This window comes from Gadus morhua, chromosome 10, assembly GCF_902167405.1.
Source record: "Gadus morhua chromosome 10, gadMor3.0, whole genome shotgun sequence".
In the NCBI taxonomy this organism is placed as follows: Eukaryota; Metazoa; Chordata; class Actinopteri; order Gadiformes; family Gadidae; genus Gadus; species Gadus morhua.
Window position 1 is genome coordinate 15,234,573 of NC_044057.1, and position 12,564 is coordinate 15,247,136.

Sequence of the window (12,564 nt, forward strand, 5' to 3'; positions counted from 1 at the left end):
TAGGATGTGGCCAGTCAATGTAGACTGCAGTCTAGACCAAGACAGACGCTGAGATAGTGCGGTGCATTGTGTCATCTGTCATGCTCTTCATCTCCTCTGCCACAGCAGTTCGGATACACTGTGGCCGTGTGTGTGTGTGTGTGTGTGTGTGTGTGTGTGTGTGTGTGTGTGTGTGTGTGTGTGTGTGTGTGTGTGTGTGTGTGTGTGTGTGTGTGTGTGTGTGTGTGTGTGTGTGTGTGTGTGTGTGTGTGCGTATCTGTGCATGTATAACACAAGGAGAAATGACAGATGACCTACTTAAGTTCTGCCTGGACAAAAGGGACTGGTTGGCTAGCTGTCGTCAATATGCATGACATCACCGGCCTGTGTGTGTGTGTGTGTGGTGTGTGTGTGTGTATCATGGGTGTGTCGGTGGTACAGTACCATTAAACTGCCTCTTAACAGTGGGGTTTATTTGATTCACTTGGCTGGCCCCATCATGCTAAGCCTGCCACAGCTCGTTAACTGGGCCCCTATCTGCCTTAACGAGGCCCCTGGTTCGGGCCGGGGCCTCACTAACCTCACGACAGGTATGAGGCCCATTGGCTCATGGGTAACTTGCCCCATGCCCCCCCCCCAGTTGCTGTGTACCTGACCACTTCCTCTCAGACCATCGCTGCCCATCTGTTAAAGCCCCCCCTCCTTGGGCAATGAAGAGGAGTATGTCCATGGTAAGTACGCTTGTTACATGGGCTTGCCAAACCACTATGCTTTCCAATGGTCGTTTTGAGATAAAAAACATGTACTAATCTCAAGTCTGTGATATCATGATTTGTGCAGTTTATCATAATATTTGTACACTGAGCAGTTATTTTGTCTTTTGTGACAGAATGTATGTAAAAAAGAATTGTACAGTAAATGTGCTTTTTAACACCACATACTAATAAAATAATAATATCGTGGACACCGATAGGACTCGATAGGTGAACTAGGGCCAACAGTTCTGGACGATTAATGCGGCAAAATGTTAATGGGAATTTCCATGCTTACCTCTGCATTACACCTCCGGCTCTCAGGGAGGCTGAATACCGCCAGTCTGCATTAGGCGCCCTGGGCTGCAACACAGAGAAATGGAGAAGGATTGTAGTCTTAAGTACCACTGAAGAGATCCCCCGTTCAGGGGAAAAGAGAACTCATTCAATACCTTCTCATTAAAAAATTATGGTAGAAAAGTGTACAGCGTGCACACACACGCACACGCACACACACACACACACACACACACACACACACACACACACACACACACACACACACACACATACAAACACACATAGACACAGACATGAGGATGTTGACAGCTTGCCGTGGGTCTGTGGAGGGAAACATGGTGATGAGTTAAAGCCTGCCAACACCCCTCCCAAACCCCTGGAGAGAGAATGACTTTGAAGACACTCTGCCCCGCGGCCCGGTGACCCCGTCTCTCTTCACACATACAGCGCCCCGCGGCGCCCCGTCCCAGGTGGGGCTCTTCTGCGCAATCATGCCCGTTGTGTTACCATGGCGACCTGGCTGCGCTAAAAGTGCTTATGGACTCCATTAGAGGCTGCAGCTGCTCCATCTCCCTCTCCTCCTCTCGCTCAATGCATCCCTGCTATTTTCAACTATGCTTTCAAAATGAGAGGGAGGCCTTCGTCAAAAGAATCTGCCGAGCCAACAGGATGATCTTGAGGTACTGTTGCCCTAATGGCTTCATTTACAGTACCGATGCCAGCTCCGGAACCCACCTAATGTGCTGCCTCTCTGTACTCACCCCTCACCCCCTTGGCTTTTATGCTCCCTCTCCCTCATTTCATCATCCCTGCCTCGTTTCAAATCCTTGCGTGTCCCTGCCAGGCGGCTCGCCTGACTGGGTCTGACAGGTCTCACCACGGTAACCGTGCAGTCCTCCCTCCTCACTGCCACAGCAGTCCCCTCCTCAAACCCCATCCCCTGTTTTCTATTTCCTCTCAAGGTCACAGGTGGTGAAGGGGGGAGCAGATGGGGGGGGGGGGGGGGGGGGGTGAAATACCAGCTAAACCCCACCAGCTCTGCACCTGGCCACACACTCATTGTGATATCTGCATCACGTAACGTAGAGCCAAGTAGAGGGAGAATTGCCTCCGCATAATGCATCGGCCTGTCTGCTGGCAATTTAGAGTCTTTTTCAAAGTGCAGAGTGAGACTCTAATGCCTGAAAGGAGATATATCGTGGTGGTGCTTTGCCGGACAGGGGCTGAAGCTGACCGATGGATGTGGTGAATGGACGGACGTGACGGTGGATGAATCCCCTGCATGCAATTTCAGAGCGGAATTAAATGAGCCCTTGTTGAACCGCAGGGACCAAGTGAGCTTATCTTTGCATTCATTCTGACCCTGTGGCTCACTGTGAGACAGAACACTAGTTCATCTTGGTCCGATGTAGTCCATAATGAGAACCATTAACATCTACCATGTTTGCCCGCTGTGGAAGCGGAATCGACCTCGTCGGATCTGCAGCGGACTTTCATCAGCTTTGAAATCCAATATCTGTGGCCTAATGAATAAAGCCTGGTGTGTCTTCTGTCATTACTCACAGCCAGCAGGGACCTATGGTGTCCGCCGGACAATGTGAGCAACTAGCAAAATGATATTGGTAGCTGCAGTTTCAGAAACAAATAGTGATAAGGAGTGTTTACTAGATACAGCATTTGGTTGGCTTCAACGTAACAGCAGCCGTAGGCACACGTTGGCTCGTCCTTCGGATGGATAGCAAATGTAGATGCTTTAGGAAGCATCTGGATCGTAGAAATGCCCAAAACAGACCCATTCCCAAAGGAACACAGAGCCTGCATTCCTCGCAGTTTAGGACTTAAGGACATTTAGGAAAAACACACTAGCCTCCCACACCAAGGCAATGTAAATACAACATGTATTCCTCGGAAAATAAATAAACAGAAAACATGGCTTTTTTTCATTTGAAATGAAATGGCTAAACATAATTTGTTATGGTTGGAGAGGGATCAAGCAAACAAGGAACTCCCAGGGGGCCTCCATGTCTTCTGGGCGATTGTCTGGTTGGGTATTGTACATCAGGGAATCAACAAGGCAAATACACTGGCCTCCCCCCTCTTTTTTCCAAGTCTTTTTTTCTCCCTCCCCCCCCCCCCCCCCCCCCCTCCCTCCCTCTCTGCCTCTAAGTGGCCCCTCCCTGCATGGATACAGAGCTCACAGCGCTCGCCATCAACATGTTATCCAATCACATCGCCCCGCCCGCCTGCGCAGCCCCTAACCAATCCAGGCGGTGTTGGGGAGCGTGCCGTTGCCACATAATCACACAGCGAGAACAAACATGACTGGCATTTAATGAGCAGACTGCCAGCGGACAACGGAACAAGTATTTACAAGTTAATCGTCTTGTTTGTGATTTTAGTTTTATTTTGCCCCATTTTAAACAAGGCAATAAATAACCCTGCAGAGCTGGCTTATGGAATAATATTGTGAGTATCCTCCATATCATTAGGCTTTGATTTGTTTGAATGTGGCTGTCTTAAGTACCTCAACGACTGCCTGCGAGGCTGGAAAGACCACTAGACTAGTGGAACTCAGAACCTGATGCCCAGGCAGACCACCACATGAACTAGGAGCAAGTCAGGCTGGACATAGCACTACATCACCTAGGAGCCAGCCACACTGGACAGACCACTACATGACCTAGGAGCCAGCCACACTGGACAGACCACTACATGACCTAGGAGCCAGCCAGGCTGGATAGACCACTACATCACCTAGGAGCCAGCCTCTCTGGAGAGGCCGCTACATGACCTAGGCTGGACAGACCAATAAGGGACCCCAAAACCAGATGCCCAGCCAGGCTGGATAGACAACTACATGACCTAGGAGCCAGTCAGGCTGGACAAACCAATCAGGGACCCCACAACCAGATGCCCAGTTAGGCTGGGCAGACAACTATGTGACATAGGAGGCAGGGACAAAGCCTACAGCATGCCAAAAATACAAGTTGTGTGTACAAGAAACATACGGAAAGTACTAAGAAATAAATGCTTGCACTGAATCTAAACTAAGCATATATGTGGCCAATGTCCTTCTTAGCATCGTAACATAATTCAAGCTTAGAGTGCAGATGATCTGAACTATGATTCGATGAAGAATACATTGTAGAGATTCTAACAGGCTGATGCATGGAGTGAAGAGCTAGAAGAGAGGGAGCGAGATCATTTCGAGGCATTTTCCATACGACCTGAAGCCTGAATCATCAGATATATATGACAGCTCCATGGTAAACTAGGCCGACACTTCCATGGAGTGTGTGTGTGCCCTCCCACTCAGTGAAAGCTCTTGATCTTTCCTTCCTACAGCACCGCCAGGAAGACTACTTTTCGATGTCAGCATCCCTTCTTGCAATCTTTTTTAAGCCATGACCATATTTGATAACCACCATATTATGCAACCACCCATGCATTCATCCATTCATTCAACGGCATGATTTAGCAACCTATTTGAAGGCAAAGCACATTGTAAGAAGTAGAATATTATTTTTGTTGTTGCTGTATTTACAGTATAAATAACTACTGAGGGAATGTTAAAAGGCCAATTATTGACTAAAAACGAAATACCTTTAATGCTTCAAGGAATCAATTTAACTTCAGATGGCGGCTGATTGAATGACAAACGTCAAGTGAGCCCATCTCATAGTATTCATGAGCCCCCGTATAACAATAAAGAAGCAGATCTCCAATGACACACACCTGAATGGCGGCGGCATCTGGCATACTGAGTCTCCTTACAAACATTTGGCTGTGTCCACTCTGGCTGGTGACGTAGCCCGAGCCCCAGGTCCCGCTGTGAGGCCGGCCCGTGTTGTAGAACATGAAGGTGTCGCTGCCCGACGTGGCGGTCAGACATGTCTTGTAGCAGTACGTCTTGGTCATGGAACCGTTGCCCCGCACCTCGATGTAGCGAGGCTCCACCTTGAGGTCCCGCCGCAACGCCACATTGTTGTTAGGTTGTCCTGCCACCAGTCCGCCTGTGGCCCCGCCTCCTCCTCCTCCTCCACCTCCTCCTCCTCCTCCACCTGCAGAAACAGCCGCCAAGGACTGGGCCTCCGCCATGGCCTTCTTGGACACGCAGCAGGGGCAGCAGGAGCCGGGCTGGGTGCAGTAGGCATGGCAACGCACGATGGCCAGCACGAAGATGGTGACGAGGAAGACGAAGGTGGTGGCACTCAGGGCGATGATGAGGTAGAGGGTGAGGTTGGAGAACCTGAGGCGGCGGCTGGGCCGGGTGACGCGCTTGGGGTCGGGCCCCACCTTGGGCGGCAGCTCCAGGACGTGCACGTGCAGGGTGGCGATGGAGGTGAGCGCCGGCAGGCCGTGGTCACGGACGTGCACCGTCAGCATGAAGGAGGTGGCGTTGTCCTCGATGACGCGCCGCGTGGTCCGGATCTCGCCCGTGTGCTCGTGCACCTTGAACAGGTCCACGTCGGTGCTGGTGGGGTCCAGGACGTACAGCAGCCAGGCGTTCTCCCCGGCGTCCCCGTCCCAGGCCAGCACCTTGGTCACCAGCACGCCGGCCTCCGCGTTCTTCATCAGCGTCTCAGTGATGCGCGTGCCGTTGGCGGGCGGGTGCATGATCTTGGGCGGGTGGTCGTTCTGGTCCATGATGTAAACGTAGATGGTGGCGACGCGGGACATGTGCGGCACGCCGTTGTCCTGCGCTTTGACCTGGAAGTGAAACTCCCGGAGCTTCTCAAAGTCGAAGGCCTGCAGGGCGAAGGCCTCGCCTGTGTGGGGCTTGATGCTGACGTAGCTGGCCACGGGGATGCCGTGGTTGTTGTCGTTGAGGACCGTGTAGGTGATGCGGGCGTTCTCTCCGGCGTCCTCGTCGGAGGCCTTGACCACGCACAGGGAGGCGCTGGGCGCGTTGTTTTCTGGCACGTAGACGGTGTACGACGTCTGCTCGAAGCGGGGCGGGTTGTCATTCACGTCCGCCACCTCCACTTTGAACGTCATGCGGGAGGACATAGGCGGAGAGCCTCCGTCGACGGCGATGACCGTGATGTTGTAGGACGAGATGGACTCCCTGTCCAGGAAGGCGGCGGTGACGACGGTGTAGTGGTTGCGGAAGGATTTGATCCTGAAGGGCAGGCCGGGCATGATCTCCAGGGTCACCCGTTTGTTCTGTCCCGAGTCCCGGTCGTTGACGCTGATCAGCGCTACCCCGGTGTCGGGCCGGGCGTCTTCGCGGACGGGGCTGGAGAGAGAGGACAGCACGATATCTGGGATGTTGTCATTCACATCCAAGACCTCCACCACCACCTTGCAGTGGACCGCCACCGGAGACGGCCCTCGGTCCATGGCCTGGATGTACATCTCATATGAGTTGGTCTCCTCATAGTCAATGTTGTTCTTCACCCTGATCTCACCTGTGTTGGTGTCCAGAGAAAACATCTGTCTGACTCTCTCCGGTGTGTAGCTACTGAAAGAGTAGAACACCTCCCCGTTGGAGCCCTCATCACGGTCCGTGGCGTTCAACCGGATCACCAGGGCCCCCCTGGGGGAGTTCTCGGACAGTTTCACTTTGTACACAGAGTTGTCGAAGGCGGGAACGTTGTCATTGGAGTCCAACACGCGTATGTTAATTTTGGCTGTGCCAGTACGCTGTGGTGTGCCGCCATCAACAGCTAATAGGATGAGTTGGTGAGAAGACTTATGCTCTCGGTCAAAAGGCTTCTTGAGGGTGAGTTCAATGTGCTTACTGTTCGATAGGGGTTTGATGGAGTCCAGCGCCAGGTGGTCGTTTGGACTGAGGCGGTACAGTTTCACCGAGTTCGTACCGTCATCCGCATCCTGTGCGCCCTCGAGGCTGAAATGGGTGCCAGTGACCGCGGACTCTGGTACCTCAAGTTGATATTCGTCTCTGGGGAATTGTGGCGCGTTATCATTTACATCAAGGATTTCCACTGCTACGTTGTGCGTTTCCAATGGACTTTCAACGACTATTTCCAGGTTTCGAAAGCAGGTGCCGCCGAATTCACAAATTGCCTCTCTGTCAATGCGTTCACTCACCAAGAGCTTTCCACTTTTGTGATTGATGGTGAAATATCTCCGTCCACTGTCCGAGGTGATTCTCATTCGTCGTGTGGAGAGCGTTCTCGGGTCTAAACCCAAGTCCCGCACAATGTCACCGACCACAGCACCGCTCTCCAACTCCTCCGGAATAGCGTACCGTATTTGTGCATTTGTAAGGCCACTGAATACAAAAATCATCAAATATAAATAAAAAGGCACATTTGTCTTTAGGCTCTTACTGCATCGCGAAGCCACGGCCATCGCAAGCAGGCAGTGTTTGCAGACGGGATAAAGAAACCTGTCCGCCTTTTTAGCTCGCTGTGCGCACTCACCCGCCTCATTAACATTGGGAGAAGGGTCCGTTCATTCCAAATATGTGCAGGACCACCAAAAAATCCTTTCGTGTACACGTGCCTGTTTCAAGGGAAAAGGTCTTCGCATGTCCATGTTTTCCTTTGTCTGTAAGGTCTATGTTTTTTTTCTTCCTCTCGCTGCTCAGCGCGCGGCTCTTGTTTCCCTGTGTCCGTGGTGCTGCCTGCTGCGCGCTCCCTCGCCTCTTTCTTCCTCTCTGTGGGCGACGGGGGAGGGGGAGCCGCTCGTTCGTGTTGGTTACATCTCAGTACCTCCGTTAAAAGCGTAAAATGAGAACTAAACGTTGGCTCATGACATAAAACTATGTTTTATTTGCGTTGCGTATGCATTCGTTGAGACTGTTTTAGAAACACCGACTTCGATAGAGGCATTCGGGTCGCGTCGGATTTTTTCAGTGAAAGGATGGAGTGCCACCGCCCTTTTTTTTTTTACCGAGCCCGTAAGGTGACACGGGGGAGGGAAAATGGAGGATAACTAATGGGACATCATTTTCCGTCGTTTATTTGTGTTCTCTGGTAACACTTTTGCTAGAGAAGACAGATAATGTATGAATAATACATTCATGAATAATCTGTTTTTTTAAATAAGCATTATATTTGCGCAGCGCGTTTCTGAGGGTAAACATGGTAAATGTTGTTTCCACAGCTTTGGCCCATTCCCAATTTGTCCCGACCTACCCCCTCGATTTTGCGCGTTCACGCCTAGGGAAGGGCTGTCCCAATAGTCGTTTAATTGAGGTGTAGGGCTAAGGAGAAGAGCTAAATAACCCTTTAAAATAAGATTTTGGAGATGCACACTCATAAACGATTTTAATGAGAAAATAGAAAATCAAGAGAAATTCTAGGCAAGATGGTGGCAAAAGTTGTGACAGGATCGAAAACCAAATTTATCCTATTTAAGGTAAAGAGCTGTTAAGTCACAAGTGAACATTCCAGTGGCCTACGACGGTGATAGGTGTTACATGCATGCATTATTTTAAGGGAATCATTTTTGGGGAAAAAGGTGAGGCGTGCTTTGCCTTCATATTATTAAATGCTCTTATACACAGATTCTCATTTGTGTTCATGAAGGAACAAACCTCCCTGGAAGCCAGATATTGGCTAACCACACTGCAGAACAATACAAAAATTCAGAAGGACAACAGCAAACACGTTAGATCACATGACACGCATGCATTCACTCACACAGACACATCTCAAAGCAGATATAAATTTTCTGTGCTACAGGCTTCGAATGCCGGACTAAAGACTGTTTAATTAGATGTATTTGTTCCATGTTACTTAAACATACTTGTATTGGCAGTGTAACATTAGTGAGTCTATGTGATACATTGTCATGCATTAGTCTAATGACCGCACTACTAGAATACATAAATAGCCATTTGGTGGGTTAAGCCTGTCCCAATTCATTGCCAAGCTTAATTTCAACCCAAATACAACATTAATTGCCAAATCTGGTCGCAGGTGGTCAGGAAACAACGTCCCTAGCTGAGTGAATTACCTGGCTGCTGCTCAGCTTGTAATTACTACAGTCTCTGAACGCATGTACCCCAATAATCTAGATTCTGTTCAATTTGGTTGGGTCATACTCCGACGGCAACTGAGCTTGCTTGACAACCTTACAGTCCTCTGCGAAAACACAGTGCAGGAAACATTGTGCCATGCCTGATACCAGTTAGAAATCATCAGGGACATCTGTGTGGAGGTTACTGCTTCTGTTTGGGCCTGCCGTTCTAAAGTCTTGAGTGAAACCAAAACGAAATAGAATAGAGTTCACTGTCAATACAATGACCCAACGTTCAATGTCGCTCTCTTTGTCTTTGAAAGTGTGCGTGCAACGCCATGGCCAATCCTGATATTTTTATCTGAGCCCATTTAGCGCTAAATCATTTGACACGAATCAACCGACACACTGGTGCAAGTCCGCCTCCTGGCTCGTCTCCGTGTGCCCACCGCGGAGAACAGGCAGCTCGCACCGCCCACGCCCGGCCCGCCCCGTGCTGCTGGCTGCAGCTGGCAACCAGACAGGGAAGTGCACCGTGAGTCACTGGGTGGTGCCAATAGATGTAGACAACACACGCGCACGCACGCGCGCACGCACACACACACACACACACACACACACACACACACACACACACACACACACACACACACACACACACACACACACACACACACACACACTAGCGAAACGGTTGCGCAGGCTTATGTAAAGTCTCCATATGTTGAGCTGGTGGCTGCATGAGTAGATGATTTTCAGTGTGTGTGTTCATCTTCACTGAGCCTTGGAAAAGTCTAAATGTTATTTTTTACTGAACTGATGCAAGCAAGTATTTCATGAAGCGGCCGTGCTAGTGCTGACATTTACCACGGTCCCCCAACGGGGCCGTCTGCACCTTTGAGGCAGCTTGAGGAAACCGACAAAAGGGCCACTGTTATCTCGTCAATTACACACGCCGCTGGCTTTACACCTGGCCCGCTGGCCTTTCACATCTAGCTGCCTCGCTATTTCCCTGTTTGGAATAACTGCCCCTTTATTGTGAGGCAGGTTCTCCAACATCTTTCTCGTTCTGTCTTAACACATTCTCCCTCCCTCCCTCTCTCTCCTTTAGACTCTCTCTCTGTGTTTGAATTACCTGTTGGGGCGACGCCCATCTGCTCCAGTGTTAACTGCGAGGCACAGAGCTGTGGATTATTTTGGTTTTCACTCAAGGGGCTGCAGATGAAGATATCTCCGCTAATCCACCTGAGGAACAACAGACGGCCGTTCTGCTACAGCAGGCGCTGATATCACAGACATAATTGGCTGCCGAGTTTCCTCCTCCTTTCTGTTTCCCTGTTGTGTTCTCATCCTTTGCTCAATTAGCTCGTTCCTCGAGTTCCCCTGCCCCTCAAACTGGTGTTCTGCTGAGGGGGTTTCACACCGACTACCAGATGTGTGTGTGTGTGTGTGTGTGTGTGGGTGTGTGTGTGTGTGTGTGTGTGTGTGTGCGTGTGCGTGTGTGAGAGACAGTTGGTGGGGATGGTGCTGAAGTAAGTGCAGTCAGTAAGTTACACTTTTCTGACTCCACTTCTGCAGGGCAGGACCTTATTGCTGCCAGAATATTAACACTCTGCGTATCTATTATGCAAGATGGTCGCAATATTCATGACTCTGCTCACAGAGGCTCAATCTCATTAATACAGTAATCGTTGGCACTATAAAACCCATTTGTATTTTGTCCAATGAGCGTCTGCTATGCCAAATGCAGCAGACCTCGACCCTCTGTGCTTTCTGTGATGCAGAGGGAAAACTGAGAGCTGTAGCGAAGCAGACAGACCTGATGCTGAATTAGAGGGTAAGATAATGTTTTAATAACACACACATGTCAAAATGTAAAAACACAATATAAAAACCTGGCAACCACAGGCCAATGACAGAGGGGGACATACGTTTGTGTGAAGGGTCTGAACATATCTTCCACTTTTAGCGCCCTCTGACTTTCCCAAATCTACGCCTGTGACTAAAGAAGATAAAGTCGGCAATGAGACGAGACAGCATTAATAATGAGGTGCCTTTCATCAAATATAACATCAATTAACATTGCTTGAAACAATAGAGGACGAGCCCAGAACTGGCACGCTGATTATAGATGGACATCTGTTATACTCTGTGTATACAAATATGTGTATACTTAAAAAATGTATGTAAATCAGTTCAGGGTGGGAGGGTTATAATGTGGATGCAACATTTGCAAGTGAGAAATTCTAAGTGGAAGAGGGAACCGTGTCTAGGTTCAATTTATTTGTAGCTATTGATGGAGACAGTTTTTCTAATCAAATAGGCATATTTGTGAGCGAGGGAGAGAGAAGGCCATGCAGGCATTGATTGGTGGGTTGCTAATGACAGTGTCTGTGTTGCCCGAAAACCAAACTTATTTGCACATATAATAGAAAAAACATCTGTAAACCTTTTTTACAGCGATTTATTTTACTTTGATTATTGGCTGAATAACCCATCACTAGCCACATTGCTACTTCTGCTGTGTGGATAATATTGTGACATCAGGATGGATGATATCGGTGGAAAAGAAATACAGCGGTCTGGAACAGGGTAGAAGCAAAAAAACCATACAAGTGATTATGTATTACTAATACTAACGAACATGTATTATCTGGCTTAAGGTTTTCCAATGCTGCAAAAATTGTGGAATTGTCCCCTCTATTGGTGGATATGGGTACTTCCAGAGAGAGAGAGAGAGAGAGAGAGAGAGAGAGAGAGAGAGAGAGAGAGAGAGAGAGAGAGAGAGAGAGAGAGAGAGAGAGAGAGAGAGAGAGAGAGAGCGAGAGAGCGAGAGAGAGAGAGAGAGAGAGAGAGAGAGAGAGAGAGAGCAATAGTAAGAGCATGGGCTCCCCCAGGGGCGAGAGGAGAAAGGACAGTAACAGATGAGGCAGAACAAGCTATTCGCTACAGCAGCCTCTCCCATTATTGAAACAGTTATCACGCTGCACGCAATGTGTCATCTTCCATTAGTTTAACAATAAAGCCACGTTGTTTGTGGTTATTTAGGAAAATTGTTTTCTTAAATAACGGCAGTCATTTGAATGGGTCCTGTTTTTTGATTTGTCTCGTCGGCTGGCCATTAAAATGTGACATGTTCTTCCCACAGATTGTGCCGCGTGTCAATCCTACTCAAATTGTACACTTTAGACTCTGATGTAATCACGCCATTCCCTCGGGTTCTAGTGCCAACCCACCCTGGGGATTTTAAGAAACTGGTTAATATTAATGTTACACTTTGTTTGTGGATATCTAGGTACTGTATAGGACGGCTAATGTAAAATGTCTAAAGTGTGAGCATGTAGCTTCAATTAGGATGTTGAAAGGGAATTTAATCTAAACAAGGAAAGATTGAGTTGTTTTTCTGTCACACTTGTGAACTCATTCTTGTCCACAGAGGATGGAGCGACGTCACTCAGCATATCCACACTCAAAGCCCAATGACAATCTATGACACATTAATTAAGAACTAATGGTCTCGGAGAAAGATTGTCAGAAGTGAGAGATACAACAGTACACAAGACTATACACCCCCTGAGTCAAATTAGGAAATGAGTATAAG

General features: G+C 48.9%; 1 protein-coding gene across 17 annotated transcripts in view; it reads right to left on the reverse strand.

The window, feature by feature from the left end:
• LOC115552445 (protocadherin alpha-C2) overlaps positions 1-12,564 on the reverse strand; it is a 196,850-nt gene that overhangs the window by 13,664 nt on the left and 170,622 nt on the right. For 15 of the 17 annotated variants that reach the window (XM_030368569.1, XM_030368570.1, XM_030368556.1 and 12 more), the window contains exon 2: positions 1,030-1,094. In XM_030368569.1, coding sequence (XP_030224429.1) covers positions 1,030-1,094 — 65 coding nt within the window. Of the gene's footprint in view, positions 1-1,029; positions 1,095-4,766; positions 9,582-12,564 lie in introns of those variants that run through there. The other 2 variants (XM_030368555.1, XM_030368553.1) reach the window with 2 other exon arrangements.